Source organism: Leptosomus discolor, chromosome 2 (genome assembly GCF_034619465.1).
Source record: "Leptosomus discolor isolate bLepDis1 chromosome 2, bLepDis1.hap2, whole genome shotgun sequence".
Classification (NCBI taxonomy): Eukaryota; Metazoa; Chordata; class Aves; order Leptosomiformes; family Leptosomidae; genus Leptosomus; species Leptosomus discolor.
This window is the reverse complement of record NC_141392.1, coordinates 18722961-18737341: the sequence shown is the minus strand read 5'-3', so window position 1 is coordinate 18737341 and position 14381 is coordinate 18722961. Positions and strand designations below refer to the sequence as shown.

General features: G+C 45.5%; 1 protein-coding gene across 1 annotated transcript in view; it reads right to left on the bottom strand.

The window, feature by feature from the left end:
- The window catches only part of ALK (ALK receptor tyrosine kinase), a 319157-nt gene that overhangs the window by 3042 nt on the left and 301734 nt on the right, over nt 1–14381 (bottom strand). Inside the window, exons 20-26 of the mRNA XM_086460670.1 lie at nt 13996–14182; nt 11688–11778; nt 10714–10778; nt 9690–9819; nt 3947–4044; nt 2779–2871; nt 965–1066 (exon numbers count right to left, since the gene is read on the bottom strand). Of these exons, the coding sequence (XP_086316796.1) occupies nt 965–1066; nt 2779–2871; nt 3947–4044; nt 9690–9819; nt 10714–10778; nt 11688–11778; nt 13996–14182 (766 nt within the window). The remainder of the gene's footprint in view (nt 1–964; nt 1067–2778; nt 2872–3946; nt 4045–9689; nt 9820–10713; nt 10779–11687; nt 11779–13995; nt 14183–14381) is intronic.

Genomic DNA, 14381 nt, shown 5'->3' with positions numbered 1-14381 from the left:
ACACAGGTAGGTAAATATGGTTGCTTTGCCCTTGTACTCAGCACTGTTCAACTAGATGTAACAAATGTGAAAGTCAGGTTATGCTTTTCTGAGACATCAGCTGCTGCTGGAGACAGGACTGAGTGGAGCAGTGCCCTGATCACTTATGACAAACTTTTCCTCTTGAATAAGCTGCCCTGTGTGAAATAATATGCCAGTGAACCCCCACAGCCCCTACCTGTAGCTCGGACTACGATAAAAACATTCCCTAGCTAACACCACAGCCCTGGGCCTGTGTGGTGTGGCCTGCCAAATTCTGGGGACAACAGCTGGGACAGGACCCCCTCCCAGAGCATTCGTCCAGTCAGCTGCTTGGAAATCATGGTCTTGATTAAAATTGCAAAGAGCTATCTGCAGCAATGGGAAACTCAGCAGCTCAGCCGTATGAGCTGGTGTACCTCTACCCCTCTGCTGGGGCTCGCTCAGGAGCTGTGGCCTGACCACCAGCCCCTTCCCCTCCACACACATCCTGCGCTCTTGCCACCTGCTCACCCAATTTCCCTCCCCCTCCTCTGGCCACCAACAACTCAAGAGCTGTGCTGCTGCAGGCCAGGAGAAAGATGAAAGCCACAATACATGATGCCCTTCTCCCTCACTGGCAGGATGGATCCTGCCCGCAGTCTCCCGTGCTGCTTTCCTCAGTGTGGAATGAATGCTTTCCTCCCTGTATCAGCAAAGCAGCACCTGCATCTGCCTCAACCTCCCTCCCCTGCCTGCACACCTCCCCAGCAGCACCCGCCTTTGCACAGGTCTGACCTTTCAATTCCCTTGTCTCCTCCAAGATTACTGTCTCTGAAAGACCCAGCTTGTCTTTTTAGTAAAGGAGAAATGAACAAAACATGTGTTTTTTACAAAATCTTCACACTTTACAAAAGGTGTTACAACAGAGACAGGCAGACCAGACAGAGGAGGAATGGAAGCGCACCATGTGTCTGTTTTTGATGTAAATATCCCTTCCATGAAAGCCTCAGGAGGCATCCATTTGACGGGCAACATTGCACACCCACCCTTCCGATAGTAGCTGGCTCTGCAAAGCACAAACAAAACAAAAAGTCAGCCAAGAATTCAGCAAATGCCATTAGTTAGTGATTTTTATAATTACAAATATTAAAATTATGAGGCAGAGGAGAGACTAATTTAGGTGAAACAGCATGGCAGAGAAGATGCTGAAGAGACCCGTTCCTTCTCACAAAAACAGTGGAAATGGGCAGATCATGGAAGCGCTGCTCTAATCTACCGTGCTTTAGGCCTGATCTGATGAACCCAAGTTATCCTTACCTGTGTGCATACTCCCAGTGAACTACCCACACAGTAAACTGCTGCTGGCTGAGCCATCCTTCTGCACTTTTCAGCCACAGCAAGATCTCCACCTCACCTCACACATGGTCCCTTGAGCATCCCCACCAAAAATAAAAAAAGCCTGTCCCGTATGTACCCAGTCTAAAACACTGAAAGTGAAATCCAAAAACCTTTATAAGAATGAGGAGCTTGATGAGGAGGATGCTTGGCCATTAAAGGGCACTAGTACAAAAACCACCTCCCCTGCTCCTGAGATATAAATTACATCAGTCCTTTAGTGTGTCATTTAAAATAACACCTACAAGCCCCAAATCCTGCGCTGGCAGCTGCGGGAGGCTGCTCATGCAAGCTGGTATCACTGTTTGTAACTACACAGCCTGAGCACCCAGGATTCTTGGACACAGAAACACGTGCAAACTTCAAAGGCACCTTTGAAAACTCAGCACCAAAGCGTTCATCTTGGCAGTCAGTTCTGCTGATTGTGTGAGTGTGACAGATGCTACTTTGTCCCAGCAGAGTCCCATCTGACAGTGGGGCAGAGTGGGGGCTGTTTGTAAAGGGAGAGGGAGGAAGGGAAAAAAAAAAGGCAGCTCATACACTTGAGTTTTTGAAGGTAGCACTCTGCATCACCTCAGGCTGTGATAACTGTCAGATCTCAAGCTAAGCAGAGCCAGGCCTGGTTTAATAATTGCACAGGAGAATCCCCAAGCAGGAAATAAAGGCGGCGAGGCACTGGAATAAACAGTGTGGGTGACTGAGTACAAGGCATTCCTTCCTCCGAGTCAGAGGCAAATCAATTCCTCAGCACAGCAGGACACGGTGCTGCACTTCTGGAGGTGCTATCTGGAAGATGAGATATCAAACTGCAGCCCTCACTGCTCGTGGTCATTACGGATTTCCTGGCACTTCTTGCAAGAGCAGAGTAGTTAACCCTGTGTCCTGGCTGAATTCCAGTTTGCGTGATTACATTTTCCTGACCTTCATCTGCACTTTCCTCCTTTATCTGCAGTAAATTGAGGAGATTTACTGATGACACCAAACCAAAGGGGCAGGGGTAGTATCAAGGAGAGAGATTAAACTCAGAATGATTTGGCACCACAAAACAAAAGGGCACATCAATGCCATTCAATGTGGAGAAAGTGAAGACAAGAACCTGAGGACAGAGTACAAGAGGAAGGAAAAATGCCTTCCATGACCACCAGACTTCATTACCCAGAAGAAAGCTGTCAGGAGTGGGAAAAGTCTCCAGAGCACAGTTAAACTACAGGTGAAGGCAAACACCAAAAAAGCATTAGCTGGGATTCATCAGGGTGGGTCTCTCCCCTCTTGCCTTGCTAAGGTTATGCAGAGCAGCACACGAGCCTGCACTCCTGCACAAACAGCTCCTCACTCATTTTAGTGAGCTTCCATTTGCGGATACCCTGGGCTTAGCTCTGCTACCTGTATATATCCCGGGCCATTCCAAAGTCTCCAATCTTAGCCACTCTCCCAGGCCCTCGACAGGTAAGGAGACAGTTCCTGGCAGCAATATCCCTACAAGGAAAGGAAAGAAAAGCAACAGAAAGAGAAGAACCACTTAGTCATTTGACAATTTTTCAAGCCAAAAAGAAAACAAAGAATAGTATCTACTTTCCTGAGCTGCAGAGAGCCCACAACAGCCAGAAAAGTCAGTGTTTCTGGAAAAATAATGGTGTCCCAAATCCTTATCTACCCCAACAGCAGGAGCAGTTTTGCTCTTCAACATTTTCTCTTTAAACATCACGTAACATCTTCCAGCTGAAAGAATGGGCCTCCTGTGAGCCTCCCTTCACCCCAAGAGCTATTTTTAAGTCTCTAAGGAGTTGCAAGCAGTGGGGCTGATTTCAGCAATGTACTAGTTGCAACATCAAGCTGTCTGGGGAATGATTCACTGATCCGTTCCTAGCATGCTTGTTCAAATATTGTCCAATGGGTGTTGTACTGTCAGAGACAAGAAGAACAACAATATGCAGGTGAAGGTATGGCCTGAATTTGTGTGCACAGGTAAAGCTCCAGCTCCACATCTGCTGGGCTTAAGTAAACCTTGAGATCTGAATAACATGGTGGCATACCTTGTGGGTAACTCTTTCAGAAGAGGGAACTACAATCTCTCCCTACTCATCTCTACTCAATGGGCAGAATTTTAGACACTTGCCAAACACCCTGTTCTGCAGGAGCAGAGTCACAGGGTGTTGCACTTCTGGCTGTACTTGTACAGCCGGTCTTCAAGAGCGAGAAGAAAAAGGTTCCAGAATGAGCAGAAAGGCACTAAGCAAAATTCATGAGGGGGGAGAGCTTTGAAGACTTCTGTCATGAGATTGTGCTTCCACTTGCAGAGTAGCCAAACAGGCTGCACAACTGCAGGCACTGAGGCAGAGCTCAGGATCTTTGGTAAAACGACAAACCTCTGAAACCTGACTTACAGCAGCTTTTCTGTTAAGTGCTTCTATCACTCTGATTTTATCTACCTTTTTTAAAGGTATCCCGCCACTGGAGTGCAGCAGGACATAAACATGTCAAGCAGGGCACTATGAGTCCGTGCTGGCCCATTGCAAGTCACGCCCATACTGACACAGACGTGTTCACCTACCTGTGAATGAAGTGGTTCTCCTCCAGGTACTGACACCCACAAGCAATGTCACGAGCCACGTGGAGCAAGTCCAGCATGGAAAGGGAGGAGGGCTGATTCTACCAAAAGACAAGGGACAAAGGTCAGTTAAAAGTAAGAATGTGGTATGATTCGTCACTGATTCAGTGCTGGGAACTCTGCAACAAGTGACACAGCTCAGATGTTAATACACAAAGGGATTACAAAAGTGCACAAGACAGAGTTCATATTAATGAACTATGCAAAGGATGTGCAGGCACAATGTCATACAAACCCCAGGGACAAAATCAGAACAGCTGGATCCGACTTTCGAATTCCATTGGGATGCCCCATAAGAATTTCCCTCAGTTCTCATGGGAGATGTTTCGGAATTTTCAGAATGATTTTTGAGATCTGTAGCCTGAACTGGTCCTCACTCTGTTTCTTTGTATCACTGCTAGCTCCTCTCTAAAGTCACCTTGAACAATGAGAATGACATTTTGGATAATGGGATGAGTCACATTTGCCCTTTCCCTCCTCCACATCTGTGTAGGTTTTATCTTGCCCCTCAGAGCACTGACACGGGTTTTCGTAGCCAACGGCTATGGCAGACCAAGGCTGCCAACTCCTTGTTCCTGCCCCTCTGATGAAGCTACGAGCCCTTGCCAGCAGGAGCCAGATGCTGTAGCGAAAAGGGAAGGCTTAGCACCAGCTCGCGTTTGCTGGCCTCTGAAGCCAAACCATCAGCTTCTGCACAGAGGCGTGAATGGGTCCCTGCGGCCAGTCCTGCGGGGGAGAAGTCACTGCTGCCCGTGGGGTGATGACAAACAACTGCCGCCGGGTGGCAGCGACTGCTTATCCCACAGCAGCCGCTTGCTGGCTGGACCCAGACAAGCCTATCCTACCCTCTAGCTCTCCCTTATGGCACCTACCACTCTGTCCAGTGCCCAAAAGGCACCCCTGCCCATGGGTGTCTCCCACCAATGCACAAACCAACGCGGGGTCTCCAGTGACAGGGACTGCTGGCTCTGCCAGCCTGTCTGTTGTGGTGAAACATATCTCCAGACTGATGTGACGCTGTACTGGCCATCCCACCTGATCTAAACCACTGCTAAATGGGACAGGAAAGAAGTCCAGGCTCTGCAGCAGGCAGTAGCTAAACAGTGGGCATTGGGTGGTAAAACCTAAAAAACCTCTTAACGTCTTCTGAAGACACTAGGAAAAACCTGGCCTTAAAACTTGCCTAATGAAATAATTGAAAAATGCTGCATCTCTGCGTGAACAAAGCTTGTTTTTTTTAGTGCAGTGCCATAAAATGGAACAATTTATGACTATGTATCACCTGCATATATTTACACAGTATAGTTCATTGCATATATATATACTTAACCAATTCTTTAAAACACTGGACAGCGTCTTCCCCTAAACCTTTCTTTTTGTAGCCATTTCCTGAAAACATAAAGCGCCTCAAGCCTCTTCGCCCGCCCCTTTTGTGGGGAGGGGGGAATATCTTTTTTACCTCTGTGAGTTCAAGTGACTCACCAGCTACACAAGATGGCTGCAGTAGGAAAGGATGCAAATGCCTTCTTTTTCCCTTTCAGGGCATAACCAAAGGGAAATGAATATCTCGATCTACCCATCCCCTCCTCTTCTGAGCAAGGGTCAGAAACCTGAAGTGAAAACTGAGTAAAAAGCCTCATTCTTTACTGTGCAATCGATTCCAGACCTGAGCTATACTGCAAGGCAGTCAGTAGGCTGAAGCTACAAGCTGATTTGAACAGCGTAGGTTTTTTTCTCTTTTCCCCCTTTTTTCCCTTTTTTCCCCTTCCTTCCCCTCCTTGGATGAATGCCTTCCACCTTTCATTTGGCTAAATACAGTCCTAAAACAGATGTGACTACCCAGCCAAGGACAATTTAGCCATGTAATTTGTTTGAAAAATGGAGGTTTGGGATTCATTTTGCAAGGGGAGCAGCCTTGAGACACCAAAGGATTCACTTTGCAGCTTTTGCTCCCCAGATGAATGGATGATGCCAGCTGCAATGCACCGCTGCTCAGGGCAGCGCGCACACTGGAAGCACTAGTGTGACATCTCTCCAGGTGAGGCTGCGTCTTGCTAAAGATGAACAAAATTCTGCGTATTGTTCAATGTAATCACTGCTCTGTGCAACAGGCTGTAGAACACAAAGGAGGGGAATCATTCATCCGTATACGATTTATCTTCCAGAGCTGTTCTTTGATTGCTGTGCTGTGAGTGAGAAAGATCAGATCAAACTTCCCAAAATGGACAATTCTGCAAAGCTCATAATGAAGCCTCAGATTCCATACATCTCTGAATCTACCAGACTGCCTCTCTCCAGACGAGAGAAAAGGGGTAATCCTGTAATAGATGTGAAACTTCATTCGAAATGGAACACAGAAACTGTTCAGGGCAGTAAACCCTGGACCCGTGGAGAAGTATAAATCTGAAGCTTTCAGAGTAGACCTGGCTGGCATAAATCGACAATGTTCCACACGAGTTGGTGGTATTGTATCAGTGATGTTGGATGAACATTTGGCTTACACGTGTGATCGTTCTTGCTTAGCAGCCAGAAAAACCATTATGCATTGGCTGAATATGGCTTTCATTATTTACGTGAAAAGCATGTAAAGACAAACAACATACAATAACCTGGACTGTCAGCACCTTGATCTCCCATTAAGTTGGATTCCATGTTTTGATACCTCCTGTGGTAGTTCTAGCTTCTCATTTAATGTCCCTTGCAATGTCTGAAGTTCCCCCTTCCCTCACTTCACCTTCTCCTCCACCATTCCCTCGGCTCCTTTCCAAGCTTTTCAGTGGCTGAGTGCACGACATCATGTCTCGCTCCAAGTCACACAGGTTCTTGCTGGCCAGCAGCAAGCCAAACAACACAACTGTTTTGCTCAGTGGTCACTCCAGCATGGTGCTTTCTTTTTCCTTGGAATTTCCTTTCTTTTGAAGCCTTGGAATTACTGCCAATTAATACCTTTCACACTTGTATTATATTTGAATGAAAATGGCAAATGAATTTGAAGTTACTGGCAAGGGAGTGAGGAGAGCAACTCAGGGATAAAGGCAGAGAATGAACACGTAAATCTCTCTTTTGCAATCAAGCTGAAAGCAGAAGTATATGGGAAAGACAAGGTAGTAAGGAAACCAAGTGGAAAATACAAAACTGGAAAAAAACAAGGGGAAATGTCAACAGTAATTCATAGGGTGCTCACCACACAGTAAGCAGTGCAGCTCTGTTACTAAGTCAGTCAGCTAGGTCTTGTGTGTTGAATTAATTCCTGTTGGAAGCAAAGCTCATCGAAGCCTGTTTACTCTGCACTGTTCCTTGTCTTTGCTTTCCTTTAATGGGCCTGGGAAGCTAGACATCCCGTCTGCTATGGCTGCCTTCTGCTTGTCTTCCTTGAATGAGCAATAGGAGGAATAATGCAGCGCGGGGTTCATTATCAGCAGCGCAAAGATACATCTGGCAGTACTGAGCCACGGGCCTTATGTACAGACACTGTCACACCTCAAGTATATGCAGAGGGTAAATCCACTTCCACAGCTGGATCCCGTACTTCACTGAGCACAACACCCCCCCCACATCTCATCTCTCATCAGTCAGTCTCCTAGCCTCATAGTTTCTGAGCCAGCATTCAAACATGTGCACCAGAGGCTGATTTTTCAGCACCCACAGGTGCCGTTAGCCCCTCTGAAGCTGCCCCAGCAGCCAGACGACGAATTACCCTGTCATTCTAGCCAGGCAGCCACCACGTGAGACGGTAGCAGAAGCAGGGCAAGGCAAGAGGAGGGAAGGTATTAGAAATGGAGCAGAAACATGTGGATCTGTGTCTGCGCACAGTCAGGCTGTCTACATTCACCCAACTGTCAAAGAGGGACTGAAAACTGTTTTTCTGAACCAGTTCCAGATTCCAGCTGCCCATCTGCACTTGAAACTCAGCTTTCCCAAAGCGTGACAGGCATGGGACAGAGCAGAAAATAGCACCAGTCCCAGGTCTGCTTCAGTCCTGGGAGCAAGTTAAATGCAGAAATAGGGGAGGAACTTCAAGGTGCTGGGAACAGACCCTGTTTGTGGTAGTAGTAGTTATGGTCAGTCTCATATAACCTCAAACAGGTCAGGAAAGACAAGGAAAGAAGCAGAAAGGAAGGAGAGACTGTGAAGGCAGAAAGAAATATCAAGGAAGTAATGTATGCTGTGCCTGGCATGAACCATCCACCTCTTCTGACATTAGGGTTTCACAAGGGTTGTGCAGAGCTACTGCTAACAGAAATGGAAGCCCTGGCATGCAAGGAGGAACACATGGCTGGGGTACAGACAAACCCCTCAGGTCAGAAGGCTCCCATGACTGCATCCTATAAAGATTAAGAGCTTTTCATCCACAAAAGCAACTGGTTCATTTTACTGCAAGCAGGTAAAAATTCCTGCTGTTCAGGACTAATGTTCCTGGTGCTTCCTCACAAGATCCTGATAGTTACTGAGCTGGCTTCTCTCTCTAATTTAATGAGCCAAAAGATGCTTGCATTGCAAAGTGATGTATACCCTTGCCTTATGCTATCATGTTTCACCTGCCACTTCACACATCTAGCACAGCCTGTACTGCAGCTCTGAACAAAGCATCTACCAGGCAGCATACCTTGCCCATGCCATTTTGCTCTGCACTGGGTGAGAGTGGAGCCCACATTGCAGACCATGAATTTCCCCATTCACCTACCACCAAGTTCATCCCATTTGTATAAGGTAACAACAGCACCTCTAGGTGCTACAGAACACCAGCCTCTGTTTATAAAGAGTACTTGCTCAGGGTTCAAACATCTTGACTTTCTGGGTTGTCAGCCTTCTTATCCAGGCAGGAGACACTTTATTGCAACCTTGTCCAAGGCTGCAGGGCTCCTGAGCAACACAGACCATTTTATGTCTGAAAACCAGACTGCAAGGAAAAAATACAAAGCTGATCTGTTTCCAGATGCCTCAAGGAAGAATCTTATTTATATCTGTTAGAGCTAATTTGTGTCTCTCCTGTACTGATAAAATCCAGCACTTTACCCCGTGTCAAAGAAATGTAGAGAAATAGAGAAAAGCATGAAGCTGGGCCCTGGTGCTAAACTTCAACATCTGGGTGCCTTTATGATGCAGGGACTCAGAGCAAACTTTATTCTTCTGAAATACTGATTCCTCTCTAGAAGTCATAATTTATTTCTCATGCATTTCTAACTGACTTTCATTTCCTATGGATGCTGATTTCAGTGGGAAAATCTTTACAACTCTGGACTAAAATATTTGGTCCAGGCCAGATTCCCTCCTTGCCTATGTCAAACTTGCACTGACAGATATCCACAGAAACACACCTGATCAGCAGTTTAAAATACAGATTTATCATTACTAGCCCAATGCTTCCCCCCAACCCATCCCCAGCTGGTGTGAGAAGGGAAGAGTCGACTAACTTTTTTTTTTCTTAATTTTGATTTTTTTTGTTCTTTAGATAGTACCTCCAATGCTATCTAGAAAACTCCAGGGATCAGGCACCTCTGCATAACCCCAGCAGCACCTGTTCCCTATCTGTGTCCTGCCCCCAGAGCAGTCTTTTAGCAACAGAAATTTTCTGACCTTCTGAAATGCTGGGAAATAGTAGCTGCATGGATCAGCTCTTTTATAGTTATGTATTTGCCTTGTGGCAGCAGCTTACTGAATAAAATTCAATTTTCTCTTTTCTTACCGGTCTAGGCCGCGTCTCTCTCAGGAACGATTTCAGGTCACCTCCAGCCATGAGCTCTAGCAGGATGAAACGGGGAAGTGCCTGCAAGCTCACCCCGATACAGCGCACTATATTCTGGTGGTTGAACTTGCTGTGGAGACAGAGAGACTCAATTATGGAGAAACTTTGATCCAAAAAGCACAATTGCAGAAAAAAAATCAAAATGTTTTGCTGTGGGGAATGTTTTTTTTCCCCATAAAGTAACAAATCTCAAAGGTAGGGTAACTGGGTAAAGCTAAGTGCTGCATTCTGTGTCTGTCTGCATAGCACAGAAACAGAGATGGGGAAGGAGTGGCCTTTGGCTGCTTTTCCTCTTCTTGTATTCTGCATCCTTTTTGGGCTACAGCAAGATTTGAGGGCCATAGGAAGCAGAGAATGTCTGATAATAAAGTGTGCTCCTAATTTTCCTGTCCAAGGGCAGAACCTGGGCTAGGGCTGAGTTGTTCCAAACAACATACTGATAGAGGGATCTGCTTATGTAAGAGATATTCCTCAAGGTCTAGTCTCTAATACTGCCTTATTTCTCCAGACCTCAATGTGACGGGAAACTATTTGCATGGATTCTAGAACTCAGTCACTGACATGTGACATGACAGCAGCATTAAGTCAATGCCATCTGTTAGTTTTTAACTAGTCAAAACCGAACTCCTAAGGTTTGTTTTTACCTCATGTTCTGATCTCTGAGACAAATCAAAGGATCCTATTATCAATTCTGAAAACTGGGCCTAAAGATTTTAACTTTGGATAATGAAAACCAGTGTGGATCCTCTTGAAAATGTAGCCCTTAATCATCTGGTGCCTCATCATTTGTAAGAAGAATAGAAGAGGATGGTAATACCTATCCTCTTTGTAAAATACTGACAGCCATGGTCTAAAACTACTGTGTAATGTGTTGCGCAGACATCACCTCTCAAAGCACCTTTTTTCTTTACAGTACTGGGCTTTGCAAGCCTACACAAATGATGTGCATCTTATTCATACACACCTAATAATGAGAGCTTCCATGAGGAAGTCCAGCTCATCTTGCTCTGAACACACTTCTGGCAATGTCTGGAAAAGAAAGAACAGGTTGACAAGGAGAAGATATTTAAACTTAGAGACGTAGAACACCTGGCACAGTGAAAAGCAGTAACATAGTCTGCAGCAGTCCTTATTTCTCCAAAAGAAATCTTGCTCTAAGATAATAGGTAGACCATTACTAAACACAACTGTGAAGACTGTTGAAAGGTAATCAGAACACGTGGCCCATTAACACCACTGTCACCCTCCTTCCAGCAAATTAAATAGCCCAGAGTGTACAGGGAACAATGCTCAACGTATGGGGGACAAGGAATAAGATCACAGTTCCTGAGCTCTCTCACAGTTCAATACTCCTACCTCCCAGCAAGACTATGAACTATAACCAGCAGTAGGACTGTGCTACCAGGAGAAAACAAGCTAGTTAGACTGCTGAAGGCCTAGAGAACCCTATCAGGCTCTCTTAGGATTTAGCTTCACATCCAGTGCCTATTCATCCCATAATGGAGCGGTGAGATCCCTGGAAAGCCAGCCATCTCCTACCTGAAGGCTCTTTGGTGTATGTGCCAGCTGCTCTTGGCCCTGTGAAGACTTCTGGCCTCTGACTCAAAGGCTTTGGACAGATTACCACACCAGGTTTAGCATGTGCAGGACAGACAGAGGATGGATTTATTTCTCATACCTGCAGTCTACTGCAGCTGTATGGGAAATCTTTGCCTATTTACTACTTACAGATCTCTTTTAATAGTCTCACGACTCCATATGTTACAAGCTGTACCATAGCTATGATGGATTGAAGTGTTGCAACAGAGCAGCAACCTTTCTAGCCACATCCTTCAGTACTATAGTAATGCTTAATTCATCTTTATTTTTATAATGCATTGGGACTTTCGGGTGAAAGGTGCATGAAACCATCATGATAACTCATACACTGTCACTTACTTTCACAGCCACCTGCAAGGGAGTGGGGTCGCTGGGGATCCCTGCCACCTGACCTTCATATACCTCACCAAAGGCTCCGTGGCCCAAACCCCTGGACAGACCAGAGAAGACAAGAAGGTTTTACTACAGAGAACACACATTATAACACTGTGGTCACAGCTCACAGAACGGGCTCAAAATTTTCATGGCAGTGAAACAGGGAGAACTGGGTATTGACACTGATGATACCAGTCCTCACACTACGCAGAGGACCAGACCTTGATGTGATCTTTCCCAGACCTACAATGTATTTAAGTGGTATGTAAAGCAATCCTCAAAAGTGAACAGTCCCCAGTGAAACCAAGCTGCTAGCACTGCAGTGTGTAATGGATAGCACTCTCCTATGGCTTTGGTGTCAGTGCTGTAGTGGTGGGCGCTCCAAAACAGCTCAATAAAGATAGGTCTTAAGTCTTGGTGTTCCCACACCCTAAACACATTAACAGTTCCCATGACATTTATGCATCACCATAAAAAAAAACAACAGTGAACAAGAAACTAGGAAGCACAATGGTTCTCAAAGGACCTGAATTCTAAACCAAATATATTTTCCTGATTTATTTTGTGATTCTGGGTAAGTACCTTAGCCAGCAAATGGTGATAGTAGTGCCTTGTAAAGCGCTTGGCTCTAGGATTTCGTGCTGAGAATCATTTCTGGTACTGATCATATTATGAAATTTACAATTTTGTTTTGAATAAGGGTATAAGAAAAAGAGAAAGGAATTAAAGTAGTAACACAACAGAGTCTGTGCTATGTCCTTGGGACACAGATTTTGCATACCTGTCTATTCAGTCTTCAGTTGCTTAAGTTAAGTCAACTGGTACAACAACAGCTATACCACACAGGAGGCATGTCATAACGACACAGTGAACTCTGGCAGAGAATGAGGCTGCATCCCAGATCCTGAGTCCCTCTCATCCTTACATGGGCTGCACATTGGGCAGTAGTAGTTCAAGACTCTAAAAGTCATTCCTGCATCTCGATCCGGGTAAAAGGCTCTCTTCTACAACAAGCACTTATCCAGTAGAGCCAGGTCTGGCCTGAGAGGTGCACTGATCCTGTTCTCTGGTCTATTGGTGGACTGGTTTTGCACAAGCTGTTGCCCTCTTGCCCATTCAAACAGGTGCTGCGAAGGGCAATTTGCCCTGCTTTTGCATAAGCTCTGCCTGTAGTTTTGCCAGAATAAAGACCAGTCTAGGCAGTGAAACCACAGCGAGGACTTGTGTTGCCTGTGACTCAACCACTTCTTTTAATAACATTTTGTAGGTATCAGCTTGAGACACTATTCTTGGCTATGCCTGACCAACTTATTGCAAACTGAGGGTATAAAACAGATCTCTACAGCTCATAACTCACCCTCCTCCCAAAAAGTCCACCTTCCCTGCCCTTTGCAATTCCCAACTGTATCCTCTGCTCTCTGCAGCTTGCCACACTTCAGAAGTCCTTTCAGAGCCCAAGTGACAAAGGCAGTAGCAGCACAGGGTACATTGGAAACTTCCAGATGCAGTCCAGCAAGAATTGCAGGTAAGGAGGAATGAGGTAAGAGACAACAAAACATTGCAGACCACAGAGACTGCTCTGAGCATCACCTTTTTTGGCACCCTAGTCTCCCAAGCTTTCCTGCTTCCACTTCTTGGCTTTTTGTGTAAAACTGCATGGTACCAGGGTAATCTCACATTCACAAGTGGCATGCACTGTATCCTGCAGTAGAGCAAGGTGGGAAAGAACACTGTTTTCAAGTTTTTCTTAAGAGACTGTTTTGAACTTTCAAGCAGTTCTGATCTAGACATGACTATCCTGCTGGCTTTACATTCCTGTCTTTTTAATACTGTCCGGCAGCCTCAAACTCATTGCTTTTCCTGCTATTGTACTTAAGGATGTAATTGTCTTTACCAAAGATCCCATCAAAGACTTTAAAAGAGCCTCCTACAAGCCTCAGCCTTCTCAGCATTTCATCAGTTAATACTGGAAATGGGCCATTCATTACACAGTCTGCAAAAGATCTGTCTGAATTACTGGTGATGGCTCTTCAGTTCCTCTCATAATCCCAGAAGATTAACACTGCACCTGTAAAAGGTCAAGGAGACTGCCAAAGCCTAGTCCCCTCCACATAAGCCTAACTACTGCAGCTTTATATCCTTCTTATGAAAAGGGACATAAGTCTAAAAGTGCGTGAGAACTTGTACAAAGACATGAGTTCACACCTGTGTAAGAGAGCGAGCAGACGTGAGTGCATGGTGTGAAGCATGGGGAAGGCAAAGATGAATTTACCGGATGAGGGAGATGTTTTTTCGAGGCACCTCTTTGAGGTCACTAATGGATGTGGTCTTTCCTGCAAAGCAGTAGTTGGGATTGTAGTCTGTCATGATAGTGGAGGTACGCAGCTTGCTCAGCTTATATTCTGGGCTCTGTAACTCCATCTGCATGGCTTGTAACTCCTGGTGCTTCCGACGATACACTAAGTATGTAGAACACAGTAAAGCAGAGACACAGATTGACTTTGGAACAGGACAGCAGCCATGCAGCACATCTCACTGGAATTTGCTGTGTGGCCAAATTTCAGTGAATCAAACCAGACAGTGACACTGTCATATTTCTGTATGTCAAATAATTACAGATAGAAAATGGAATCTGAAGTTATCCAGGAACCTTTGATT